Source organism: Gymnoscopelus braueri (assembly GCF_963280865.1).
Source record: "Gymnoscopelus braueri genome assembly, chromosome: 18".
In the NCBI taxonomy this organism is placed as follows: Eukaryota; Metazoa; Chordata; class Actinopteri; order Myctophiformes; family Myctophidae; genus Gymnoscopelus; species Gymnoscopelus braueri.
Genome location: NC_137618.1, coordinates 35013383 through 35039543, shown reverse-complemented (window position 1 = coordinate 35039543; position 26161 = coordinate 35013383). Strand labels below are relative to the sequence as shown.

At 41.1% G+C, this 26161-nt stretch overlaps 1 protein-coding gene and 1 long non-coding RNA gene across 2 annotated transcripts in view; one reads left to right on the top strand and one right to left on the bottom strand.

Moving 5' to 3' along the window:
* The window catches only part of galnt5 (polypeptide N-acetylgalactosaminyltransferase 5), a 9342-nt gene extending 3932 nt beyond the window's left edge, over positions 1 to 5410 (bottom strand). Inside the window, exons 1-6 of the mRNA XM_080413036.1 lie at positions 3604 to 5410; positions 3046 to 3212; positions 1123 to 1242; positions 572 to 707; positions 315 to 434; positions 12 to 129 (exon numbers count right to left, since the gene is read on the bottom strand). Coding sequence (XP_080269162.1) covers positions 12 to 129; positions 315 to 434; positions 572 to 707; positions 1123 to 1242; positions 3046 to 3212; positions 3604 to 4733 — 1791 coding nt within the window. The 5' untranslated portion in view covers positions 4734 to 5410. The remainder of the gene's footprint in view (positions 1 to 11; positions 130 to 314; positions 435 to 571; positions 708 to 1122; positions 1243 to 3045; positions 3213 to 3603) is intronic.
* Positions 5297 to 26161, top strand: LOC308073859. Its single transcript, XR_013932050.1, has 4 exons — positions 5297 to 5422; positions 6438 to 6467; positions 10112 to 10171; positions 25958 to 26161. It is a non-coding gene; the product is annotated as an uncharacterized lncRNA (long non-coding RNA).

Genomic DNA, 26161 nt, shown 5'->3' with positions numbered 1-26161 from the left:
GAGCTACTTACCTTAAATGAAATCTCCATGTTCTCTCCACCCCATACATCCAGTCCAGGATCATAGGCACCCAGTTCATAGAAGTATTTCTTGTCTATAGAGAAAAGACCCCCAGCCATGACTGGACACCTGCATAATTCAAGGAGTAGTTTATTGAGCAGCAGTGGCAATCATTCTAATCTAAATGCTAAGATACAACTACATTTTGTTTGCTAACAACCACCACCTTTTGTACATTCAAACCCTAAGCAGCTGCAAAGTGCACAAAAAGCAACCAGAGTGTTGAGTTTCAATGTCTGTAATTGAACACTTGCCTAATTGGATCTATGACTGTCAGGTTGTTCTTCTTGATGTGGTTTTCTGATAATGTGCTCCAGCCAAACACCAAAGGCCATTTAAATATACCTCTTTGGAAGTTGTCGACAAGCACATAACTGAGAAGAAATCCCAACATGGAAGAATTAATACTTATGTCGAGATTTGCAGATCGATATGACATTTTCTTGTATACTCATTTCAACACTGCACAGACATGCATTATGACATTGAACAGGATGTGTTACACAGTCACCTCAAGTCCTTATCACTGATGACTTCAATAACTGGACATGCCACTTTCTTTCTGTCAACGTAGACTCTCTCTAACAGCGGCTCCAACCAGCCCACGTTGCATTCAACGTGGGAGTCAAGGAAAGTAAGAACCTCGCCTGAAAGAAAAGCAAACAAACTGTTTCAGTCAAACAGCCACATCTACAGGACAAGGATTCAATATATTTACTTAGTGTGGGTGAGGCACCATAATAATGTAATGATCACTTCCTGGAACGCTTTTCAGTGCCTCACTGATAAGACATTGTTTTATGTACACTTAGTAAAATAAATACAACAAACAGAAGTGTATATATGCAACCCTAATACAGTACATTAATAGATTTATTTGGGTGGACTACTAGTTGTGTGATTTGGTTGTCCATTGATGTAATGTAAGAAATGAAGAAATGAATAATCAGAACCCCTCTATGTAATGACAAGGGATTTCTGTTTTTGTACAGTATATATATATATATATATATATATATATATATATATATATATATATATATATATATATAGTATATTTACCTTTGGCAACTGCAGCTCCTACCATCCGAGCCCTGATTAGACCCTCCCTCTCCTTCAGACGTATAATGCGGACTTTGGGAAACTGGGACATGTACACATCCAGCTGTTCTTTCAGATAGTCTGTGAAAGGAAAGAACAGTGGTCAAACTGCAGCGCTCATATGAACACATTATCTATTTTAAAGAGATCATTTCTCTCTTCAAGAGAAAGTTGACTGATAATTGATATATTGATATCAGTATTTTTGTAAGATACTATGAAACAATTGAATAATAAGCTTGGTAAACATTTCTAATATATCCTATATTAACACCAACAAAATATTGATGCGTTATATTTCTTTTGTTTCATATTATTTAATTAATATATGTTACGTTTTTCTGGGTAGTTTACTGGGTAAATTTTAAGCAATTTCAAGATGTCTGTTTGGGCTCAGATAAGTTGTGATAAGCATTCCAAGCCATAATATTGTACATTACCTTATTACTAAACACACTATGGTCTACGTTAATCAACATATTTTCCAGGTTCAACTCCAGCCGGAGGACAGTGTTACATATCCTACCACAACCTAATACCTATATCTAAAAACAACAAAAACTGATGATTAAAATAACTAAAGCACTTAAAGTGCCTTTTTCCAGTCAATGATTAACCACTTAATCCATTAAGACCCGAGGCCGATTCTACAGATGCTTTAAATCAGTAGTTCTCACACTCATGATTTTTCAAAAATGTTCAGAAATAGCATATGTACAAGCTCGCAGCGCAGCACAAAGTGACACGCTGTGAGCTTGTAGATCTGCTATTTCTTTTATAGCCAACACAAGTCTTATGGTCCAGCCCTACAGCGAAATATATAGGGTTAAACCCTATATATTTCGCAGTAGGGCTGGACCATAAGACTTCAAATCAATATCACGATTATTTCAAACTTTTGCCTTGATTAGGATTATTTAAAATAGCATATCTACAAGCTCACAACGCATCAGGAGTCAGGACGCATTGTGAGCTTGTAAATCGGCTATTTTTGCTATTTTGTACGGCACCATTCTACAATGAAGTACAACAGTGTTAAGTGGTTAATCAGACTAATCAATTAAGTACATTTTGTGTGTCGTTTCGTTGATATATAAGAAATTAAAAAGCTATATAAAAAAACATGTAGGTTAAACTGCTTCTTGATTAACCTACATGAGCCAGATTAAGTCGTTATTGGTTCTAAATATTGGTTTCGATATATTTTCGGTTAATTGCCCAGCCCTACTTCATTGTACATCAATTAGCAAAATTCGACAATCTATAAGCTCACAACGTGTCACGTTGCGACGCGTTTTGAGCTGGTAGATTGGCTATTTTCACTATGTTCGCGTATTATGATATGCGCAGAATAAGGACACAAGGGACATGTGGCTAAATGTGCTGAGATATTTTCTTTTGTTAAAATAAGGGTTGAATAGCACTATATACTGATAGTAATCATTGCTATGGAGTGTTTGTTCAGTGGTCAGGAGTCTCCCCATCTCTCCAGCTCATTAAAGCAGAACATAGTCATACATTTTCAGGTGGGACACCAATTTCTTTCATCAGGAGAGAGAACTCATTTATCAGCTTAAACTTTAAAACGTCCCATATTGTCTGCTCATTTTCTTGTTTCATAAATTCCAATTTCACTTGTTTATCCTGTATCCTGTAAGAGTTCTCTCTCCTGATTGGATGAAATTGGCTTTAAGACCTGAAATGTATTTCTGTTCACCAGAGCTAGAGAGACGGGGAGACCCCTGTTACTGAACACTCCATAGCAATGATTACTATCAGAATATAGAGCTGAAACAAAAAACAAAAAAACACAAACGTTTTAAACAAAACAACATCCCTGGTATGTCTACATGTAGAAACATTTTCTTCTAAACATTCCATCACCTTTGGAGCTGAAGTCATCGACCAGGATGATCTCTTTGAGGAGCTGAGGTGGGGACCTGTTGAGAACACTGTGCACGGAGCGGAGCAGTGTGGACCACACCTCATCCACAAAGCAGAAGATCACACTGGTAGTGGGCAAATTGTCGTGGACAATACTCTGCGCACACCTAGAAAAACACCACTAACATTTCACTCACGGCAGACAGAAAAATGTGCTGTACAGAAGGATGCAGGATAAACAGTTTTACACTGTAAAATACTGAGTTAAATTAACATTGAGGATTTTAATACCATCTATAGTTCAGGGTCAGAGTGTCCTAGTTCATTCTTAAGGGACTCCATGCTTTTGATTGGTGTTTAAAATGAAGTGCTAATTTCCACTTAACCTAACTTAAAAACTGGTCTGTAATAATATACTGTGTGTGTGTACACACACTAGAGGTTCTATTGGGAACTCTGTATATGGTTATGGCTGAGTGATAGTGACATGAGCATTATACATACACATACAGTATATAAATATATATATATATATAATTCTTCTCATGCAAGACTCACGCCTCAGGTCTTGTATCAGGGATGGCACGGTCCACTGGGATCTGTTCGCTCAAGTAGACATTGAAGTGTCCTTCATTCCATCTCTTCTTCACCTCCCCGTCCTTGTCAATGGGAACGTTGGCAGCATGACCAAACTGGCCAACCGCATTGGCATCTCTAGGGGCATTAGTCATGTCAAGAGGGAGCACTTTGTGGACACCTGGTTTACGTGCAACCGTGGAGTTTACCTTGAAGTCCACTCCCGGTTTCAGGGGTTCCCTCACGTCAACTTTGACCTGCTTTTCCTGTTTCTTGCCATCCAACTCTTTTGTTTTGACCTCATTGGGAGCTGGGTGCACCGCCTCATTCTTGATTTGGTTTGCCTGTTTGTCAGACTTTGGCATGGGTTCATCCTTGCCTTTCTCTATTGTCTTTGAGTCCATGTTTTCAGCAGCTTTTTGAAGTGATTCCCCAATTTTATGGGGTTTCTTCTGTGAGGTAGGTTGGGTGAGGTGCTTTTCCTGAACACTAGGTGGCACTTTGGTAGTATTAGAAACCACTGCATGTTCTTTAGCTTCCTGTACTGCATGTAACATTACATGTTCTTTAGCCTCCTTTACTTCTGTGTTTGTCTCGCTCAGGTCTAGGTTCACTGCCATTTTGGCAGGTGCCTTGTTTTTTACAATTAAACTTTGCTTTGGTGTGACATGTTGTTGTGGTGGGGCAGCATTTTCATTATGCTTAGAAACGACAGATTTAGGACTGTCCAGCTTGGGTTTGACATGCCCTTGCTGTTGAAAGGAGCTCAGTTTATTGTCTCTCAACTTTTGTTCCGGTTTCTTTGCTCGGTGTCTGTACACTTCAGCGACTTTGTTCACCGCAACGAGTGGTCCTTTGCCCGCATAATCTATGTCCAAGTCCACCTTCTGCACTGGATGCTTAAACCCCCGGTTCGTCAACAGTGTCACTTTGGTGGCCTGTTGTTTCATGATCGCCCTTTCCTTGATCACACGCTCCTTCAACAGATGACTGTTGACATCATTCAACGATATGCGAAGTGCCGCCATGTCGAACAGTAGCCAAATGACAGAAGCTATGAAAACAAACGCCAGGACCCTCCCACTGTCCCTGAAGTATCTCCTGATCTTCATGGTCTTTCGTATTTTAAAAACGAAACTGGGGATCCAATAAAAGCAGGAAAGAACAACGACAGCAACAACTCAGATTGTCAAAATATCGTAGCGTAAGTGGCGCCACTCACTCATACTTATTACTGCGACAAAACGTTGCTGGTCTTTGGTAAAGTTACAGCTGCCTGCGTGGCACGTCAGTCACAGACGAGTCCGTGCACATTTTCGGTGACATCAACGGGAGGGACTCTCTCTTTCCTTGGTGTTTCGCCCAGGTGGGCGTGGTTATATGACTATCCCTAATCCTCCTAAACTTAACCTCACTAAAACTATGCCTAAACCTAAACCTAACCCTTAACTTAACCTCACTAAAACTACGCCTTAACCGTAACGTAACCCCTAACATTAACCTCACAGGAAGGAACTAGATCTATGCCTAAAAACCTAACCTTAAAATCACGCCCACCTGGTCGAAGCACCGAGAAAAGAGAGAGTCCGATCAAGGGAGGACCGCGCGCACACGCACACGGTGCACAGTCAGGGTGTCCTGAGTAATAAACTGCGGAGCGTTTCCTCCTGAGTCCCTGAGTCCTGTCACCGGACAAGTTGTTCTGTTTGGCTCAACTCACCCATAAGAAGAGAAGCGAAACGGTCGTTCCATATAAAAGCCAGCCTCGCCATGACAGAGTGATTCATTGTGGAACCACGACGTACGTAGAGCTTTCCTTCAACTTTGCACTCTTTCAGAGCACATGGTGATTGGACAGAGAGACACAAAGTTTCGGCCCACGCGGAGGCGGGGTGGCAACAAAGTGTCAAATATCCAAAGTGCAGTGGTGGAAGAAGTACTACATTTTTTTTACTTAAGTAAAAGTAAAAGTATCAATACTGCAACGTAGAAATACTCTGTTACAAGTAGTCCGGAATTAAACATATAGTGGTTAATGTATGTTTTGTAAAAATCTAAATCTACAAAATGACTAGTAACTAAAGTTTTCAAATACTTGTAGTGGAGTAAAAGTACAATATTTGCCTCTTGAGATGTAGTGGAGTAGAAGTAAAAGTACTGAACATTGAAAATACTCCAGTAAAGTAAACAATACCTACACATTTTAGTAAATGTACTTAGTTACTTTACAGTTACACCACTGCCAAAGTTATGTACTGTATGGAAGTCCGTTTCCCCTAATGTAAAGAAAGAAAGAAAGAAAGAAAGAAAGAAAGAAAGAAAGAAAGAAATATGTAAGTCAAAAGAAGCAACTTTCTCAAAATGAGTTAATAAAGTAAAAACATTTTGTGATCATAAGTCAGTATTTTGAGGTTTCTCATTATTAATTAATCACCACTCCATTATTTTAAGAAAGTTTATCACGTGTTGAGATACTAGTCATTATTTTGAGAAAGTTTCCCATTATTTTGAGATACAAGCTAGGTCATTATTTTGAGATATGTCATTTTTAAATACAAATATAATAAATAACAACGTGTTTAACCATTGCATAGCAGGCACATTTAAATACAGTCATCATTTTGAGATACAATTGTATCTAACTCTAATTAAAGTAATGTTTCTGATTTACTTGTCGATAATTTTCTACTCAAATTGCTGTAAAGTTGTGCTGTAAGGTTTTTTGTTGTTGTTAAAAGGTTAAAGCTCTATATTGTGATAGTAGTCATTGATGTTTTGTTTGTTCAGTAGTAACAAGGGTCTCCCGGTTATTCCAGCTCTTTAATAAGCAGACAATACATTTTCAGGTGGGTCACAAATTTCATTTATCATCTTCAGTTTTATCTGTTCCAATTTTGTCTGCTCATTTTTTCCATCACTTTCAATATCACATGTTTTTCCTCTTGTATCCTTTATGAGAATCGCTTTTGATTAGATGAAATAGGTATCTCGACCTGAAAATGTATTTTCTGTTTACTAAAGAGCTGGAGAGATGGGAGACAGCTCCTGAACATGAACACATTATAGCAAAAAGAAAAAAGTCACTTACACCACCTTCAATCTAGAGTAAAGCTCGCCCATGTCGATGTGGTTCAGCCCACCGTGTTGACTACTTGGTAAAGCTTTGTTGAAGTGTTGAATGAGAGCCTATGTACTCTGAAAACAGTAGTGTTTTAAATGGTCAAAATGTGTGTGATGCAAACATAACCAACTACTGCAGTTATCTATGGACAACTAGTAAAAGTGCAGTTCCAATTCAGGGGTGGACAGTATTAAATTTGCCTGTGGAACAGATTGAGGGACTAACATGACCCCACCAATGGAAAGTACTTAAATATCACCAGACTTGTGTCTCTCGCACATGCACACACACACACACACACACACACACACACACACACACACACACACACACACACACACACACACACACACACACACACACACACACACACACACACACACACACACACACACACACACACACACACACACACACACACACACATTCATAAAACCTGTATTACTGTGGCCATTAGGCAGTGATTAGTGAGGGCGACGACAGGTTTTTTCCTCTTCATCAGCAGACAATCTCCTGGGAGTCACACTGGCTCCATCCAGCCTATTAACAGTCCCCGACCTCAACATGAAGAGAGAGAGGAGTTGTACCTCCCCTGGTGGCTGCCCTTAGCCACACTACACAGGCTTTCATTAGCGTGTTAGCTAAATGATTGGCCTCAGGATAGCCCCCAAGCTCTGCAATGCATGTGTTAGTTTATATGTTCCATTCACTGGCCAATTTATTCATTTATTCATCCATTTTTGCATCCACACATGATGTGATCATTTGCTGAATTTGATTGCATTTTCTCTAAATTTAATGGCTGTGGGGTTAGGAAGACACTAGCCAGATAGAAAAGGTGACATGTTGTAGTGTTTGACTGTAAGTTTAGACATTATTTGTTAGTGTATAATAACAAAATCAGTTTCTGTAGTAGTCCAATAACCTGTGTTGTGACTTAATATTATGTAAACAGTATCCCACTGTTGTGACATAAATTATTTTGTAAATAACTATAGGTATTGTTTGACTTGACTGTGGAGAATTTTATTCTTCGGTGGTTCTCATGCTAGCTACTGTTAAAATACTGGGGAAAAAATATGGTTCTCCATTGGTTCTAATACAGAAAGTCTTGAAATTGTGTGTTGCTATGTGTAGAAATAACAGCTGTTCCACTTGGGATCAAGTACAGTACTGTAGCTTTTCAGTGTAGTTCTCCTAAATGGTCCTGTTGTGTAAAGAACCACCAAAGATTCCCTGGCAAAAGGGCACCTCTTGAGTCAATCACCATTACCTACTGGATTACACTGGGGGCCTGTTGACCTCAATATGGCCAGGTTTTCCAGTTCTCCAGCTGATGGTGCATTTATGTTGAGAGAGAGAGAGAGAGAGAGAGAGAGAGAGAGAGAGAGAGAGAGAGAGAGAGAGAGAGAGAGAGAGAGAGAGAGAGAGAGAGAGAGAGAGAGAGAGAGAGAGAGAGAGAGAGAGAGAGAGAGAGAGAGAGAGAGAGAGAGAGAGAGAGAGAGAGAGAGAGAGAGAGAAGAGAGACGGACAGACGGAGAGAAAGAAATGTAAGCGGTTGCTTACACTTCAACCTCTGGTACAGAAGAAATGCTACCCTAAATCAAGAGCTTTTAAATAGAATTGAGCAGAAGTGCAGCAGTGCATAGAACCTAATTTATACTTTGCTGCATGACTGTCATTCGCCAAAAATAACAGATTTTCTTTGTGACTCAATGGGTGTTTGAATTTTCAACCAATTTGAACAAAGAGTGAACAAATAGAACTGTTTCCATCATTGTAACATACTCGGTCATATCAAATATATCATCTTAGTATCATCATAGTATCATCATAGTATCCTATCCAAGGGATTATACAAAATGAAATACAGGCAAATGAAGGTCTTAAATTGACACTGGCATATGTAAAATGGGCTAAATGTAGTTGTAAGATATCTTTAGAACATGTTAATTAGACCCTGGAATTAAAATTACAACAGTTGGTCCCTGTAATTTACATAGAGGTCATGTTTTGCTAATACAGCAGTCGTTGAAATAGACAGCCAGCAAGAATATGGTTAAGTCTGACCCACTGACATTTTCAGCTCCAAATTATGCACATTGTGTGAATTAAATTAATTAGAGAATTCATTAAGAAATATGGCTTGCGGAAATGAGTACAATATTTAGTTATGTGATGTAATTTTCTTTCATTGTTAAAGCTAATTTGTTTCATAACAGTTCCTGCGGTCGTTTTCCCCCCTGTGTTAACTATGATGTATGTAATTTGTTAGCCATTTAATTAATTATGATTAGAATTAGTGAATGTACAGCTTGTTTTGACAGATGGTACCCATCAGGGAGACCTTTGCACAATTAACTTGAAATCAATTACACCCCCTTTTTCTGTTTGTTACATCTTGAAGTTTGTGTGGAAAATATCCATGGCACACACATCAACTGGACTGTACTCTGAATTTATCAACTGCTGTATTATCTATAATTTACCCCACAGTGCAAGCCAAATAAATAATTTTGATTTATTTCATGTGTCATGAGATACCTGAAGCCTACTAAAGCTTGTTCACTCTGTGACTGTGAGTTCAGACCGTAAATGTTGTACTGACTGTCACACACTGTATCTCTGTACATCTCTAATTGTGCTCCTACCAGTAAATGAGATGCATTGATTAATCTTTCTTGAGATTTTTCTTCTAAAAGGACGACACAGCAATTTGAGCAGAGTGACACTGACTAATGGATTTGGTGTTTCAATGTTTGACAAGTTTCTCCTCCCATACATGTTTGAGTTTATTGCTTAGTCTGCTAGATTTAGCACAACTTTGTTTGCAATCAGCCTGCAGTTGGCAACACAGGATAATCTAGGGAATCATTTGAGTACTCAGTCTGTACTAGAGTACTATACACATTTCAGGCCACAAGATGGAGCTTTTGCTCTGTTCATATTGCAATGGGGAGGGACTACTCTTCCACATAGGCTTCTGAAATAATTTGAAATGCAGAACAAGAAGTTCTGCACTTAGTAACTCTCTTTGCCATTTTGATAATAAGTTACACAAATATTTTGTATAAAGTCCCAATATATGTTTGAATAAATGAATATTGGATCCTTAAGGTAGAACAGTTTCAAAACACTATATGATAGTCATAAAACCACTATCAGTGATGATGTACAGGACAGGTACTGTAAGTACATGATACTGTGTTATATCAAACCATCTGCACAGTTTAAATCAGTGAAATCAAGGCTTTCTAAGCAGTGTCAAATACGGTTAGTCCTTACATAATAGTTCCATTTGTCATTTACCTACCACAAATGATGGATTGTTTTTTGATGTATTCTATTCATTGTTTTCTATCTCTCCAGCCTTTGAAGACAACAAGAGCACACACCAAAAGGAATTTTCAAGAGTTCTGCAGTATACAGGTAGAATATCTCTGCAATTATTGGCATTTGGATTTGTGCGATATGTTCCATGGTTACCTTGGAAGCAGAATACACTCTAGCTAAGGTGGCAATAGGGTTGAACATTGCTTGTGTCGTATTATACTGTGATTTATTTGTTTATTCATTTATATTTATTTATTTATTTTTGCCAAATTTCACTGACTGCAGACCCTATTTCGGACTATCAATCTACACTGCTGCTGTTAACTTTTCTTTTCTGAACCTTCAAAAGATGCCATAGATGCCATAGTATAAAAATATAATTGTTAATTGTTTATTAAGTCTAGCTTTGATAGAACAGAATATTTCTCATCGTTGTAGCGTAATTCCGCCATTTAACCACTTTTACCCAAGCATCCCTTTTTTGGGTAGGTCATAGGAGAAAACGTTTTTTAAAAAATGGGGGGGGGGGGTCTTTGAAATTTAACAGAACATTTTAATTGTTTGAAAATAGGACATAAATGGTTACGATGTCCACTGCCTTCCCCACATTCATTCTTTTGAGCAGGTGACATGAAGGTGATACTGATTTCCCTCCCACTGGACATGACTTAATGTCTGACATAAAAAATAACTACATAATTTGTCTCAATCCAAGGGGCTGACTTGGCATGGACAGCAGCAGACCTAAATGTCACACTATAATGAGTTCTGGCCAAAGGTACACAGTTAGGACAGTGCCCGCTGGCACCTGGGATGCCCACTGGCTAGCCTTTTCCCCCAAAGCCATTTGGACAACCCCGAGTTTGTTTTCTGCACACTGAGCACAAGGTTTTACGCGATGTGCATCCAAACAAAAAGTTTCAGGGCGTATAGGGTAGTATAACCTCCTGCATCCCTATTTTGGGAATGTAATCATTGACATTTTTAGCTTTAATTTTTTTTTGCCTAACATTTTCTAAAATAAGGAAAATAGCAGATCTACAAGCTCGTGCTGCATTGCACCGCGACATGTTGTGAACTTGTACATCAGCTATTTTCGCTATTTTGTAATAGGGCTTAATTGGTTAATGAAGTTTCAGTCTCAGCCCCTTTTCACATGAAGAATGGAAGGCAATTGAGAAGAACAGAATTGAATAGAGTAGTATATATACAGTACCAGTATGCAAATTATATATCTTATTTCATGTTGGATCCACTTATAACTCTCTTGTGATTAAACTTTTACGTTGATAATGTATTGCATGGCAGGGATAGGAATTGCAATGATCAGATAATATCCACAAAGTTGCCATTCTCTCAAAGGAATGCAGGCAGACATTTGAATTTGAGGAACTTGACTTCTTTTGTTGGATTCATATGAGACCTATTGGCAAACACGGCAGGTTTATTATCTTACAAAGGCACCGGAGATGAGGGAGCATTGTATCTAAATTAACTTTTTCTATTTCCTGGTAAATGAAATCAATTCCATCCCTTTATGTTTCTTTTCATCTGCCTTTTGTCTTGTTGCGGAATCTTTTCTCTTTCTCTCTCATTCATCTGTTTTGCCCTTTCCTTGATCTGATAGCATTAAACATATAATTAAGTCATAAAGGAGGGGACTGATGAGTGTACCAGATGGTAATTGCGTCCTACATTTGAATGAGACGATATGCATTGCTACAATTTACAGCCTTCGCCTCATATTTTATTCAGCAGCCTTTTATCTCTTTTCCTGCCGAATTATTCTGCAATAAATTTAGACATCTTATCAATAGCCAGAGTGATAGTGGCAGAAACATGGGAAAAATTTAGCCTCTGCCGTTTTATGCTGTTTAAAATAATTTTCCATAATAAAGGGCTTATCAGGGCTGCTCTATCACGGTAGAGGGGCGGATATTCTTATTTCTAGTAAGGCTGCCTTTGGTTTATGGACAAGCTGTCACTCTTCTGTTAGTCTGAAGAAATGCAAAGGGACCGAAGAAGTAGATAGTTAAAGTGAAGTTCAGTGGAGGCTTCTGAAGCTCAGAGGCTCAGTCACAGGCAGCAATAATTATGATACAAAGTCATCTTACTGGAGCTATAATCAACATAGAGAGGGTATGTTGTAAAATCATAATACGGCGCATAAGGAATTATTCATACGTAACTATTAGTAACTGTTCATAACATTATATGGATTTTTTTATTAGCGCTGTAAGGTGTTTCTTGATATAATGTTATACCTCTGTAAGGGTTGTAGATTTTAAGGAGTTTCCCAGATCCTAGTGCTCATTCCAATGTTTAGTTTCTGTGGTGCTTCTGGGTTTCTGAGTCCAGACTTAATCTCTATGTTAAATATCATTCTCAGAATTTCTATACTTAGACTAATCTAATGACTTTGACGTTACGGCATCATCATGGTCCTATACAGTTGGATGGCCAACAGAGGGACATTTATTTGAAACATAATTTATAATTTTAAAGACAAACTCTGATTCATGGGAGTGCAAGGATACAGTGGACACATACCTACAGTATGTTCACATCACTTGGCCGTCGCACTACTGCCAATATGTACAAATAAACAGATAGTAACCGAGGATGTAAACTAGTAACGCGACTAAGTTTGCCAAACCGATGTGCTTTTTATTCAAACTTTATCCTGTTGAATAACGCATGAGCTACAACAGGGATAGTGTGTTATCCACCTTTATGGTGAACCCCCTTCTCTTCCACTTAGTTTCTCCATGAAAACTTTTCTCCTACAGTAGCTCTCAGCAGATCAGTTGAATGGAGTGGTGCCAGGTGGAACTGCTTGTACAACTGACATGCTTTCCTCTCACCAGTCCCCAGTGAAGAGCTGGACTCCGCTGATATTTGAGAACTGGTAGCTGGGGCAATATAGGTTTAATTCTCTTGTTCCCCTCGACCTGCCAAGTACAGGAGCAGGGTGCCAGCTGGAAGGCTTTCACGTGTGTGTGTGTGTGTGTGTGTGTGTGTGTGTGTGTGTGTGTGTGTGTGTGTGTGTGTGTGTGTGTGTGTGTGTGTGTGTGTGTGTGTGTGTGTGTGTGTGTGTGTGTGTGTGTGTGTGTGTGTGTGTGTGTGTGTGTGTGTGTGTGTGTGTGTGTGTGTGTGTGTGAAAGAGGGGGAGAGAGAGACCGAGAGAGAGAGAAAAAGAGGCAGAGAAACACACATGACTGTCTCCAGACCTTGAAGGTGCTACAGAAGTGCTTTCTATACCCAGCCACCCCAGGCATTTAGTGTTTAGTCATGACACAGGTCCATTACCTTTAAGTACAAGTGCTTATGTTTGGTCGCCTGTTTTTACAGCCCCTCCAGCTCGGAGGGATTCTACCCGGGGTGACCCAACTCTATTTATTGACGCCTCTTGAGTTTCCACTTGCTGGTAATAGACTGGAAAACACAGATAATGTGTTTGATCGATCAGCGTGAACAAATTTCATTTGTGGGGATCAATAACAGTTTACAGTTGACAGAACCCAAAGAACTACATTTATCTGAGCCTTTTTTTTGTTTTTTTTGATTGAAGTCGTCTCGGCGAGCCAACAGTGTGGAGCAATCCATGCCGGGCCAGTATGGCAGGCATGGAGCCTTCTGTTCTGTTATTGCCAGCAATCTGTATTTAAAACTAATATCAGTGTGTGCTGCATGGCTGGGGGCAAAAGGCAGCAAACCAATCTGATATACAGTAGTGTTTCTTTTGGGTTCTTTGTGATGTGAATTAGAATGTGAAAAATAACAATTCCCCCCCATTTTTCACTGGCTATCCGTTTTTTTTTTCATGGGGGGGGTATAATGATTAGATTTCTTCCAGCAGAGCGTGATTTGTATTATGTTTTCGATGCGGTCGAAGCATAATAGAAAAAGTGATATGGAACCAAAGAGGGGCTGTTGGGGTGGGGTGGGGGGGAATTAACTGACGTGCAGAAGAAATACGTTTTCCACGGCTCAACCTTTTACAGTTTTGCTTGGTGTTTCTGCTTTTCATGATCATGCTCTGTGGAATGCCCCGAAGACACAGGAGCCGCTGCTCTGTGTCATACGGTTTATCAGCCACCTCTCTACAGTACCTCCTGCACACGCAGACCAAACAACATGAGATGGAAAGTCCACATGGATAAACATTTGACATGGTAGGTGATGCTCCCGGCAAGTGCTATTCAGAGGGAATTTACTGTGTATAAACTGGTATTGTCGCAGTAACCCTCTTATAGAGCCCCCCCCCCCCGTTTCTTTTACAACACAATAAAATCCTGAGTGTTAATGTACTTCTGAAAGTGTACAAAAGTGGACCCTTGCAGGTCAATTTGTATCCTTTCAGAGCTGAATTAGCACTCTGGATTTTGTTGTGTACTGCGCAGTAAACGTGGCTAACCTCAAGCTTGTCATTGTGTGTCCTATTTTACGGCATTCAATAATCAAGTTTTCATAGTTTTAGTTTAAGGTGGCCTTTCTATGCAGGATGATCTTAAAATGTATGAAAACATGACGATGTCTGAAGATAACCCTAACCCCCTTTGCTAAAAGCCAACTCTCTCTTTGTTTTTCAGCCTTCATTTCTTTCACACAATATGAACTGATTTAGTTGTTGGTCTTTGTGGGGGTTTCAGGGGGCCTCCAGCTAAATCTTTGACAATTAAGAACGAGTTTGTAATGCGTGTATAAATGGAACCAAATTGACCCATACTCTCTCAGAGTTAAATTAACACTTCTGGGGTCATTTTAACGTCTACTTTAGTGTGCACTCCAGACAGTTTTTAAGTTGCTTGATTCAATATTTAGATATTCATTAGATCAGACATGCCCCCCTCCTATAAAAGCCCATTCAACTTCAAACTCCATTTTAACCATGCTATACTCTAACCATGCTAAAACACACATCCCTGGTTCTGGTGGCAGATATTGTCCTTCTATTGTGAGGGGGTCGTGTTTTTTTCAATTAATTTTTTCCTTTTTAATTTTTTAATGAAAAAAATTAAATAAATGAAAAAAGTATTTGAAAAAACACACCCCCCTCATGCATTAGAAGGGCAATATCAATCGGCAGAAGCAGGAACGTGTGTTTTCAATGAGTCTGAAGTTGGGCTTATATAGGAGTGTCTGATAAAATGAGTATCAAATATCAAAATATTCAATCAAGCAACTTGAAAACTGTCTGGGATGCAAATAAAAGCCAGAGTAGACGTTAAAGGTAGTGATATATTTAGGTTAAAACAAAAAGGGTTTTGTTAAAAGGTTAAAGCACTATATTCTGATAGTAATCGTTGCTATAGAGTGTTTGTTCAGTAACAGGAGTCTCCATGTCTCTCCAGCTCTTTATTAAACAGAAAATACATTTTCAGGTAGGTGACAAAATGTCAGCCAATCAGCAGAGAGTACCCATTTATCAGCTTCAATTTCCAGTTTCCAGTTGAAGTGTTCCAGTTCAAATGTTTCTGCTAATTTCTTTGTGTCATCACTTCCAATTTCACTTGGTTAATCTGTATCCTGTCTGAGTTGAGTGAGTTCTATATCCTGATTGGATAAAAATTGATACCCTGACCTGAAAATGCATTTTCTGTTTAATAAAGAGAGACATGGAGACTCCTATTACTGAACAAACACTCTATAGCAATTAGTACTATCAGAATATAGAGCTATATAACACTTATTTTAAGTAGTATAATCTTCTCTTATAGGGTTCTCTGACACAAGATATATTTCAAATTGAGTTCTGCGGGCTAACACGTATACATTTCATGGTTCTTGACATGAAAATGTTTGAGAACCACTTTTGGAGAACAGGCAGGGATATGCTTTGGAGGCCATGGTAGGGACATGTTTCGGAGGACGGGCAGACATGGTCACTTTAGCACACTGAGAACAGGCAGGGACATGCTTTGAGTTTGAAGGACAGGAAGGGACATGGTTTAGAGGACAGACAGGGACATGGTTTAGAGGACAGGAAGGGACATGGTTTAGAGGAGAGGCAGGGACATGGTTTAGAGGACAGGAAGGGACATGGTTTAGAGGACGGACAGGGACATGGTTTAGAGGACAGGAAGGGACATGGTTTAGAGGACAGGCAGGGACATGCTTTAGAGGACAGGAAGGGACATGGTTCTTTAGAGTACAGGAAGGGACATGGTTTAGAGGACAGGAAGGGACGTGGTTTAGAGGAGAGGCAGGGACATGGTTTAGAGGACAGACAGGGACATGGTTTAGAGGAGAGGCAGGGACATGGTTTAGAGGACAGGAAGTGACATGGTTTAGAGGACAGACAGGGACATGGTTTAGAGGACAGGAAGGGACATGGTTTAGAGGAGAGGCAGGGACATGGTTTAGAGGACAGGAAGGGACATGGTTTAGAGGACAGACAGGGACATGGTTTAGAGGAGAGGCAGGGACATGGTTCTTTAGAGTACAGGAAGGGACATGGTTTAGAGGACAGGAAGGGACATGGTTTAGAGGAGAGGCAGGGACATGGTTTAGAGGACAGACAGGGACATGGTTTAGAGGAGAGGCAGGGACATGGTTTAGAGGACAGGAAGGGACATGGTTTAGAGGACAGACAGGGACATGGTTTAGAGGACAGGAAGGGACATGGTTTAGAGGACAGACAGGGACATGCTTTAGAGGACAGGAAGGGACATGGTTCTTTAGAGTACAGGAAGGGACATGGTTTAGAGGACAGGAAGGGACATGGTTTAGAGGAGAGGCAGGGACATGGTTTAGAGGACAGACAGGGACATGGTTTAGAGGAGAGGCAGGGACATGGTTTAGAGGACAGGAAGGGACATGGTTTAGAGGACAGACAGGGACATGGTTTAGAGGACAGGAAGGGACATGGTTTAGAGGACAGGCAGGGACATGGTTTAGAGGACAGGCAGAGACATGGTTTAGAGGACAGGAAGGGACATGGTTTAGAGGAGAGGCAGGGAGGGACATGGTTTAGAGGACAGACAGGGACATGGTTTAGAGGAGAGGCAGGGACATGGTTTAGAGGACAGGAAGGGACATGGTTTAGAGGACAGACAGGGACATGGTTTAGAGGACAGGAAGGGACATGGTTTAGAGGACAGACAGGGACATGCTTTAGAGGACAGGAAGGGACATGGTTCTTTAGAGTACAGGAAGGGACATGGTTTAGAGGACAGGAAGGGACATGGTTTAGAGGAGAGGCAGGGACATGGTTTAGAGGACAGACAGGGACATGGTTTAGAGGAGAGGCAGGGACATGGTTTAGAGGACAGGAAGGGACATGGTTTAGAGGACAGACAGGGACATGGTTTAGAGGACAGGAAGGGACATGGTTTAGAGGACAGGCAGGGACATGGTTTAGAGGACAGGCAGAGACATGGCTTAGAGGACATGGTTTGAAGGACAATGCTTTAAGTCTGCTGGTCCCTATGAATTATATTTGGCACAGGTTAGGGAGAGGCATGCAGTGCATATTGTTCGTGTTCATTTGAATAAGGACAAATGTCAGATTTCCATGGCTGCAGGCGGCCCGCATGTTAGATGATCAACTCTTTTGGGCCCCTGGTTGTGGGGTCATCAGTACTGCTTCCAGGTCACTGTCACTGCATGGCGGTTTGGGGCCATAATTGACCTTTTGACAGAGCGCAGGGAGACAGCCATTCTCTGAGGGCAGGAATAATCACTTTAGACTCGTGTCTTGTGTTCATATGAAAATAATTAAAACATTTTGGACCTCAGAATTTGTGTTTAGAAATGTTCTTATAATAAGAGTACGTTATTTTCTATTGTTTTATATTGTATTTTTCATCAGTTGTGGGTTTACCATTGTAAATCCTGTTTGTGGGAAACAGGTCATTGCAGATCAAAATACCATTATTGCCTGTGAATCAATGATATCTCATTGAGATTGGCTTTTTTACCAAAATATGATAACAACTGGTAAAACGTACAAAATAAAATATAATAATAACGGTATTGCTTTTCCTTGTTCTTAATATGCCACCGTTTCACGACTCTTTAGTCATCTCTGTAGTTTGATATATTCTGTTCACTATTTCCTTCTCTATATGCTGCCTTGTTATTTCAGCAGCTCATCCATCCCTTCATTCCATGTTGGTCCCATATGTTTTGGGGAATTAGAGATTCGTCATTCTTCTCATGGCATGGCGTAAAAGTGCCTCATTTGTCGCTGTACTTCTGCTTTGAGCTACGGAGAAAGGTTGAATACAGCCTACATCCACAAGCCCCTGAGCTCCCTCAGGGTTCCTTCCAGTTCAGGATCTCCAAAGAAGCGTATTTTTCACCCTTCACTGTGCTTGTGATTCTTCACAACAACAACACCCATGGCTATGTGTCTGTCTTCATAGCCCTAAACATAAGCTTACATTCACACCATGCTCTGTGTTTGCTTGCTTGGTTCTTACTACCTCTTCTCCACTATTGTTCTTCTTTTCTTTCTTTTATGTTTACATTTCCATTATAGTCTAAAGTACCACAGTTGCAGACACATGCACTGGTTTTAGGTTAATGTGCTATTAGAAATTGGTACACAGTCAAATCCTGACTGAACACTCAGGATTTTACAGTGTAGAACGCGTTTCCATTTACTCTCAAGCTGCTTGAGAACGCTGCTGTGTTAGGCCCAACCATTATGGATCGAATCCAGCTGAGAATGTGTAGAGAGAAATGCTCCAAGCATCTTTGTTGGTTTCTTGAAAGTGTTTACAAAAAAAGGCAGTGCGAATGCCAGGGGGCCAAGCCTTTGAGACTAGGGTATTGACATTATTAATTAAAATACAAGTCGCCTTGTTGCCCATGGGTATACAATGTAACACACTTGATTGAATCAGGTACTGGCAGCCGAGCCTTTTGTATTTTGCGCTTGAAGGGACGAGAGAAATTTGAGCTTGGCTGTATTTCTCTACACACACACACACACACACACAAAAATGTTTTGAGAAACAGTTGTAAGCTGTCATGGGAAGCAGTGGCAGACTTAAAAATCTGTTAAATCCCAGACTGGAGTCAGATTTATTCTATGATGAAAGTCTTTTCCCCCCCTCATTCACAGTTTCATAGTTACAGTAGAATCGAGGTGATACAAGCCTTATCAAGAACCCAGTGCTTTTTGGTGTGTGTGTGTGTGTGTGTGTGTGTGTGTGTGTGTGTGTGTGTGTGTGTGTGTGTGTGTGGGTGTGTGGTGTGTGTGTGTGTGTTGTGTGTTTACTGTATGTTCTATATAGAAAGGAATATATTTGGACAAAAATCCAAAAATATATTTTGGATTGTAAAACAGTATAGAGAGAAAAGGTAAAGATTTAAAATTTGGATATATTTGGATATATTTAATATCCAAAAAGGTCCAAAAACTATTTTCAAGGATATTATATTGTGGCCAGTTTTATTTTGAATGTACCTGTGAAATATATTTTGATTGTATTTTTTTCAGTATGGGTTTAAGTGTCAGTCCAGAATATTCATTGTTTACACCTGTCTTTAAAGAGATGGGGTTAGAGGTGGAGAGAGGCGGGTGTTAAGGATGGGGATGTTGGGATGGTGTGCTTAAGGCATTTATGCAAAAGAGAGCCACAACAAGTATACTATATATAGTACCACAGGTAGTTATTGCCAGCTGGAGTGTATCCAAGGCAAGGATGACACTCCAGTTGGGCAATAAGTTACCTGTTCAGGCCTGCAAAAAAAAGTATAGCAATATATATTAGCATATATTTTTATTGCACTGACTGAAACAGATATCCGATCAGTACTACACAGTTTGTGGACATGTCAGCATGTCAGCAGCTAGTACCCCTAACTAACTTGGATTGTAGCACTGCAAAGCAACTTACTTTGTAGCACAATTTTTTTCCCCACTCTACTTACATGACCATTTACCCTGTCATTTGTTGACTAGGGTTCATGCCATTTACTCTAATCTTGCACTTGTAAGTTGCTCCGCATAAGAGTGCCTGCTAAATGCCTACATTTTAAATTGCAACTGGTCCCTGAGGAGGAAGACTTACGTAAGACCACTAGTATGGAATAAAATGTAGCCACAGTCTCCATAAAAAGTGCTTTAATATATACAATACAGGCACATTTATAAACCCTATATACTTAAATGACTGGAGTCCCTCAGGGGTCTATACTATACCCCTCCTTTTTTCTCTCTATACCAAATATCTTTCTGGTTAAGGCACGTAACACATAGGCTTTGATGCCTGACAGCGTTTCCCCTGTCCCGGGTTCGATTTGCAGCGGATTTTCTGCATGTCTCTCCCCATTTCCTGTCTCTCTCCACTGTGCTATCAACAAAGGCGGAAAATCCACAAAAATATCTTAAATAAAGAATGAAAATAGCCCGATCTACAAGCTCACAACAGGTCATGTTGCGACACATTGGGAGGTTGTAGATCTGCTATTTTCGCCGAACATTCACCCCCAGAATAGCGACGCTAGATTCATTTTGTTAACTTCAGTGACTAGAAAACTGTTCTTTAACTTAATTTTTTTGTTATCTCTTGAACGTATTTGGCCATAGTTTAAAAATGAAATCTATTAATGTAGCTTACAGAGAGACTGCAGAAGGAGCTGTCGATGTTTGATCTTTATCATAATGTTCGTTTTATATACAGAACAACTGTTGGGAAGCTGGAGCATATATTTTGTGAAGGGCATTGTGGAATACCTCCATGCAGAGGTTAATTTAACTTCCTACTCATTAACATCTTTCTCATTATCCTAAGTTTATTCACCAAACTGCAATATGGCAGATCATAATATGACACAGTTATCCTAATTTAAAACATAATTTGCTTTACAAAGCAATATTTCTTCAGTCTCATCATATATAATACAATTGTTCTGCCCAAACTATAGGTAGAATGGTTTGGTGTCCACTCCAGCTCGTTAATGCCTACAGTATATAGCTTATGTCACAAAAGAGGAGTAAGAAAAACTCGATTAGTCTCCCTTCATGCTCATTAAGGCCCTGTCCTACAGAGGTGTGAGTACAGTATGTAATCTTCTAATTAGCACAGTGACAGAATAAAGGCGGTTCCTGTGCTTTTAGTGCTGAGGAGGGAGTGGTAATGGCACCAAATACTAGACAAAGGTAACCATAATGAGCCTAGAGATGCTCTGCGCTCGTGCGCGCCGCGCGCGCTGCGCGCGTGTGTGTGTGTGTGTGTGTGTGTGCCTGTGCGTGTGCGTGTGCATTGCCTGTGTGTGTGTGAGATAAGTTCCTTGACCATCTCAGGGTATGTAGGAAGAAGAAGAAGAATTTCTCTCTTCTCTTCTCTTCATCTTCATCTTCATGTGCTCTCCCTTCATTCCCACTGACCTCCAGTCTAGGTCTGTTAGATGTAGCCCCAGGTCATAGCTGACGAACGCATGACGGAAATATCAAAGCCTGCCCAGGGCTTTTACATTTGGATTTGTGCTCCAGATAATCACATGTGTGCAGATCAGTGCAGAGCACAGCCAGGGCCTTGTCTCATCTCTTTCATTCACCTGCCCTCCTTATGGCGCTGAATTCACAGAATCCATTTCTGCTGTCACAAGCAAATCGCAAGGTTAATTATGTCTTAATGCAGACCGGCCACAAATATCCAAAATGGCACATTCTAATGGGATTTTATTAATTGAAATAGTGCTTAGGCCAGATAATATATGCGCTGAAGGGAGCTTAGCATGGCGGCAACCCCGGCCGATCCGTTAGAAATAGACAGAGGGGAGAAACCTGAATCCATCTGGAGAGAGAAAGGATCTGTCAGTGAAGATGCCCAATTGTGTGAGATCATGCCTGGCTGTTCAGCATGCGAGATTCTGAGTGTATCGAGAGGCACAGCTGAGTGAGTTGAATAGTCTGCGGTCTATTGATAACTAGCGCCTGTTTTAAAATCCTGGCACAACAATGCAACCAGGGGCCTTCTGTGCACCGCTGTGCAACAATACCTTGCCTTCACTGGCGCCTCCGACGTAAACGATGACAAACAACAAAGGAGCTCTTTTTCATCTGCTCCTTATTCCTGGCACCTTTTGATAAGGACATTTCTCTAAGTTCACTTCGGGATGTATGTTTTATTATTTATTTAAAAGTTTTGGGGGTTCTATTTTTCAGTTTCTTTTGACTAAATAAATGGCGGAGATCCATGACAAGGACAATCGCAAAGCAAATCTTAAAATGTTTATGAATATACTAACACATACTCATCTTTTTCTCCTCTTATCTCTACCTACATCTTTCTCTCCTTTGATCCTAACCACCCCTTTGCCCTTATTCTCTTGCCCCCGCAATCACCCACCCAGGCACCCACCTCTTCTATATTGCCTCTTAGTACTCCATTCCTGTCTGTCTGCCTGTCTGCCTGTCTGTCTGTCTGTCTGCCTGCCTGTCTGTCTGTCCGTCTGTCCGTCTGTCCGTCTGTCCGTCTGTCCGTCCGTCCGTCCGTACCGTCCGTCGTCCGTCCGTCCGTGTCCGTCCGTCCCGTCCGTCCGTCCGTGTGTGTGTGTGTGTGTGTGTGTGTGTGTGTGTGTGTGTGTGTGTGTGTGTGTGTGTGTGTGTGTGTGTGTGTGTGTGTGTGTGTGTGTGTCTCTCTCTCTCTCTCTCTCTCTCTCTCTCTCTCTCTCTCTCTCTCTCTCTCTCTCTCTCTCTCTCTCTCTCTCTCTCTCTCTCTCTCTCTCTCTCTCTCTCTCTCTCTCCCAGTGGTTGTGGTGTGTGCATCGGCATGGGCCAGTAGCTTGGAGGTATGGTGGAGTGTAAGCAGTGTTGATGTGGATGGCCCCTGGTCAGAGGCCAGGGCCTGGCTGTAAAAAACGCAGGCTCTTTTGTGCGTCAGAGCTGGGTTTGCCAGTCCCAGTCCACCCCTGTCGCTAGGGGTGGGGAGGCATTTACCCACCACACGCATTCATTCCATTGGCATTGGCTTGATGCGGGGCTAAATGGCATTGTTACAACGCGCCTCCGAGAAGTGTTGACAGGTCCATATGCTAATTTTAATGAATACAAGAGAGCTGTGGTTTTGTCCGCCTCAACTCTGCTGTAGAATTCTATCTGCACCTAGACTAGCAAATATAATTGCAGCAAACTCAAATGAGCTCATTAGGAAATGTATTGAATTTACACATTATTTCCAGTAGTTAAGCTGAGTTATTTCCCCCAAGGACTCAATTACATACTCATTTGTGACTCAGGTAAATGGCTTTTCTTGTGACTTTTTCAACTGCAAAATTGTAGTCACTGAATAATTTGTAAGTAAGCTGTTGTACATGCACATCTATTGACATTCATTTCTGTGAGGAACTCAAAATGGAGAAGAAGAGGAAGAAAGGAAAAAACCAAACAAGATAACTACCCGCTTTTGTTCCTTTATTCACTTCATTTGATTAACTCAGAACATTTCAGTCTCTCGTGAATTATTTGTAATGTGGGCTCATCCGTCTTCCATGCGTTTCATGATCCTAATATTTTTGCTCACAACCGCCTTGTTGTCACTGTGTGATACATGTCATTTTGGTCAGTGAGAGTCTCTAGTCAAACAAAGTGTCATGTCAAAAGTGCAACAACAGCAAGTCATTTTCCACAATGGAAGACAGGAAGAAAAAAAAAGAGCAGAACAGTCAATCCAAGAGGAGGCCGGTGAGTCAGGGCTCAGTATCAGGGATTATGCCAGCCTACTGGGCTCAGAAATGAAAGTGAACATTCATCGACTGAGTCACTTCTTGAACCGTGTCCTTCCCAAGCCACAATGAGGATATTGTTGAGTGAGGAGACATGCTGTGGAAACTATGTAACAGAGAGGAGTGCCCAAAAATTGAACAAATCGGACGTCAAATTGGTGTTTGTTCTGTTCGAAAGTGGTCCGACTCGCTGGAAAACAACAAAGAATTTTTGGATGGGGTAAGCGCAAGAGTTTTCCACGGAGCTCTGTACAGGCTTGTGTTGGATGAACTAAAGTGACACTGGATTTTGGCAATGTTCCCGGCAGCATGTTGAGGAACTGTTTCAGGCAGTTGTACTGGAGTTCAGTGCTTGACATATGTTAATGATATTTTGGTATGCATGACTTATCGGTCCTCACTCTGATCTCCTCTCATAATTGGAATTGGAAGAGTACCGTTTGCCTCATTCTTTTCTGTATTCTTTTCCCATATCTGTGTCATTGGATAACGCACGTTAGAGAAAGGGAAGATGGGAGACAAAGTTGGAATGCTATGCAAACAAAGGCTGTGCACCAGAATGGTACACTCTGCCCTTGCCCACTGAGTGTGGCCAGCATGCCCACAGTATAGTACTGCTTTATTCATGACCCATTACGTGTCATTGTGTTCACCTTCCCCTTGTGACATAATTGTCCTATGGTTATGTGGACTGTGCTCTATAAGGACTGGGTGTCCTAGCTAGTCTATGGAGTGGCCATAGGGTATGTGGGAATGGGCCCTGTCCTGCCCTGGCCCTGCAAGCTCAGGTCCAAACACATCCTCTGCACTCCACTGTAAATACCACCAACAGCTAGTGGCATGCAAGTTAGTCATGCTTAACAAATTACTGGCCTACATGAGAAGGGCTCCAGTAGCCTCTTTGCCAACCAAGTTGCCATGCAAGTAGGCTATCTGGTTTACGGATATAGAGATGTATAGCAAAAAGGAGTTTTAATTCATTCTGATCTCATAGATTTTTGTTTTCTGTCCTGTAATGGTGCATTTGTATAACTTCAGCGTTAAACTAAGATTCAGTGTATGCCACACAATTGTGAGATTCCATCCAAATCCACATTTGGATGAAGGTCAGACTTGAGGGGCACAAAACTGTTTGATGCCACCCATTTTTGGTCTCATAGTCTCTCTCTCTCACTTACATATGCGCACGCACACACGCACACACACACACACACACACACACACACACACACACACACACACACACACACACACACACACACACACACACACACACACACACACACACACACACACACACACACACACACACACACACACACACACAGGACTCTGTTTGGAGAGATAGGAATTATCACTGTCACCTTTGAGCTCAGTAGCCTGTCTAGTGCTCATGGTATCACACATAATGACATTCAGTGTTGCCAAGATCACATTTATGATAGCATATTTGATACAGTTGTAAACCTGCAAAGAATACGCCTGCCTACGAGAATAAGCCCCTTTTTCAGTTTTAAACACAATCTATTTTCCAGTGTAAATCACTTGTCACTCTATTGCAAACGGAAAAGCTCCGACGTGAAAGAGAGGGGTGGAGAGAGAGAAAGAGAGAGAGTAAAGATTATCTTTTGGGCCATTTCACTGGCACCGTTGCGTGACAGAGACTGACAGCTCTTTCAGATGACTGACAGGTGTCCTTTGAAATGCCGGCGAAGCGGCCTCTGTTCAGACCGTTGAAATGCATATTTGGAGCTCTTATCATAAAGGCATGGATGGCACAGATAGGTGCCGTTAACATTGCAAATGGCTCCGGAATTATTCATTGTCAGTGTGGAGGGAGAGAATAGGAGGTTGAAGTTTGATTATTCTGCTCACACAATGGCAGGGTGCTTAATGATTCCTCTCCACCTTGGCAGCGGCATGTGCCGACTTCAGGCGCTAGCGGTGGGTGACACAGGTCTGGCCAAGTGTTAGAGCAAGATCATACGTCCGGGCCCCATTTTAATTTCTAATACATTAATCTTTCCCTCACAGATACTCCATGAATATTCCAGGGCTCCTTGTTTGTCAGGAAGGCTGTCTCGCTTTCATCTATTCAGGTGGTTTCATTCACTGTGAAAGCCAGCTAAATGGGCCCGATCAGTCAATGACAACCAGGGTACAATAGAGCCCAGTAACACGTCCCTTTTCTCCTTTCAGCCTTCTGATAGACAACCCTGACACCTGGTCCCTGGGGGAACCCTCCGCCAAGTCAGCGCTCTGTTCCTTGAGAGACTTCCCTTTACTTTATCAGCCCATAAAGGATTGTCACAGGTGACTGTATCAGCGAAGGTATGGAGCTGCTCCCTCTGACCTGCCCCGGCGCCATGCGGGTCGAGGCACGGCGTGCCGCATCGCAAGCGG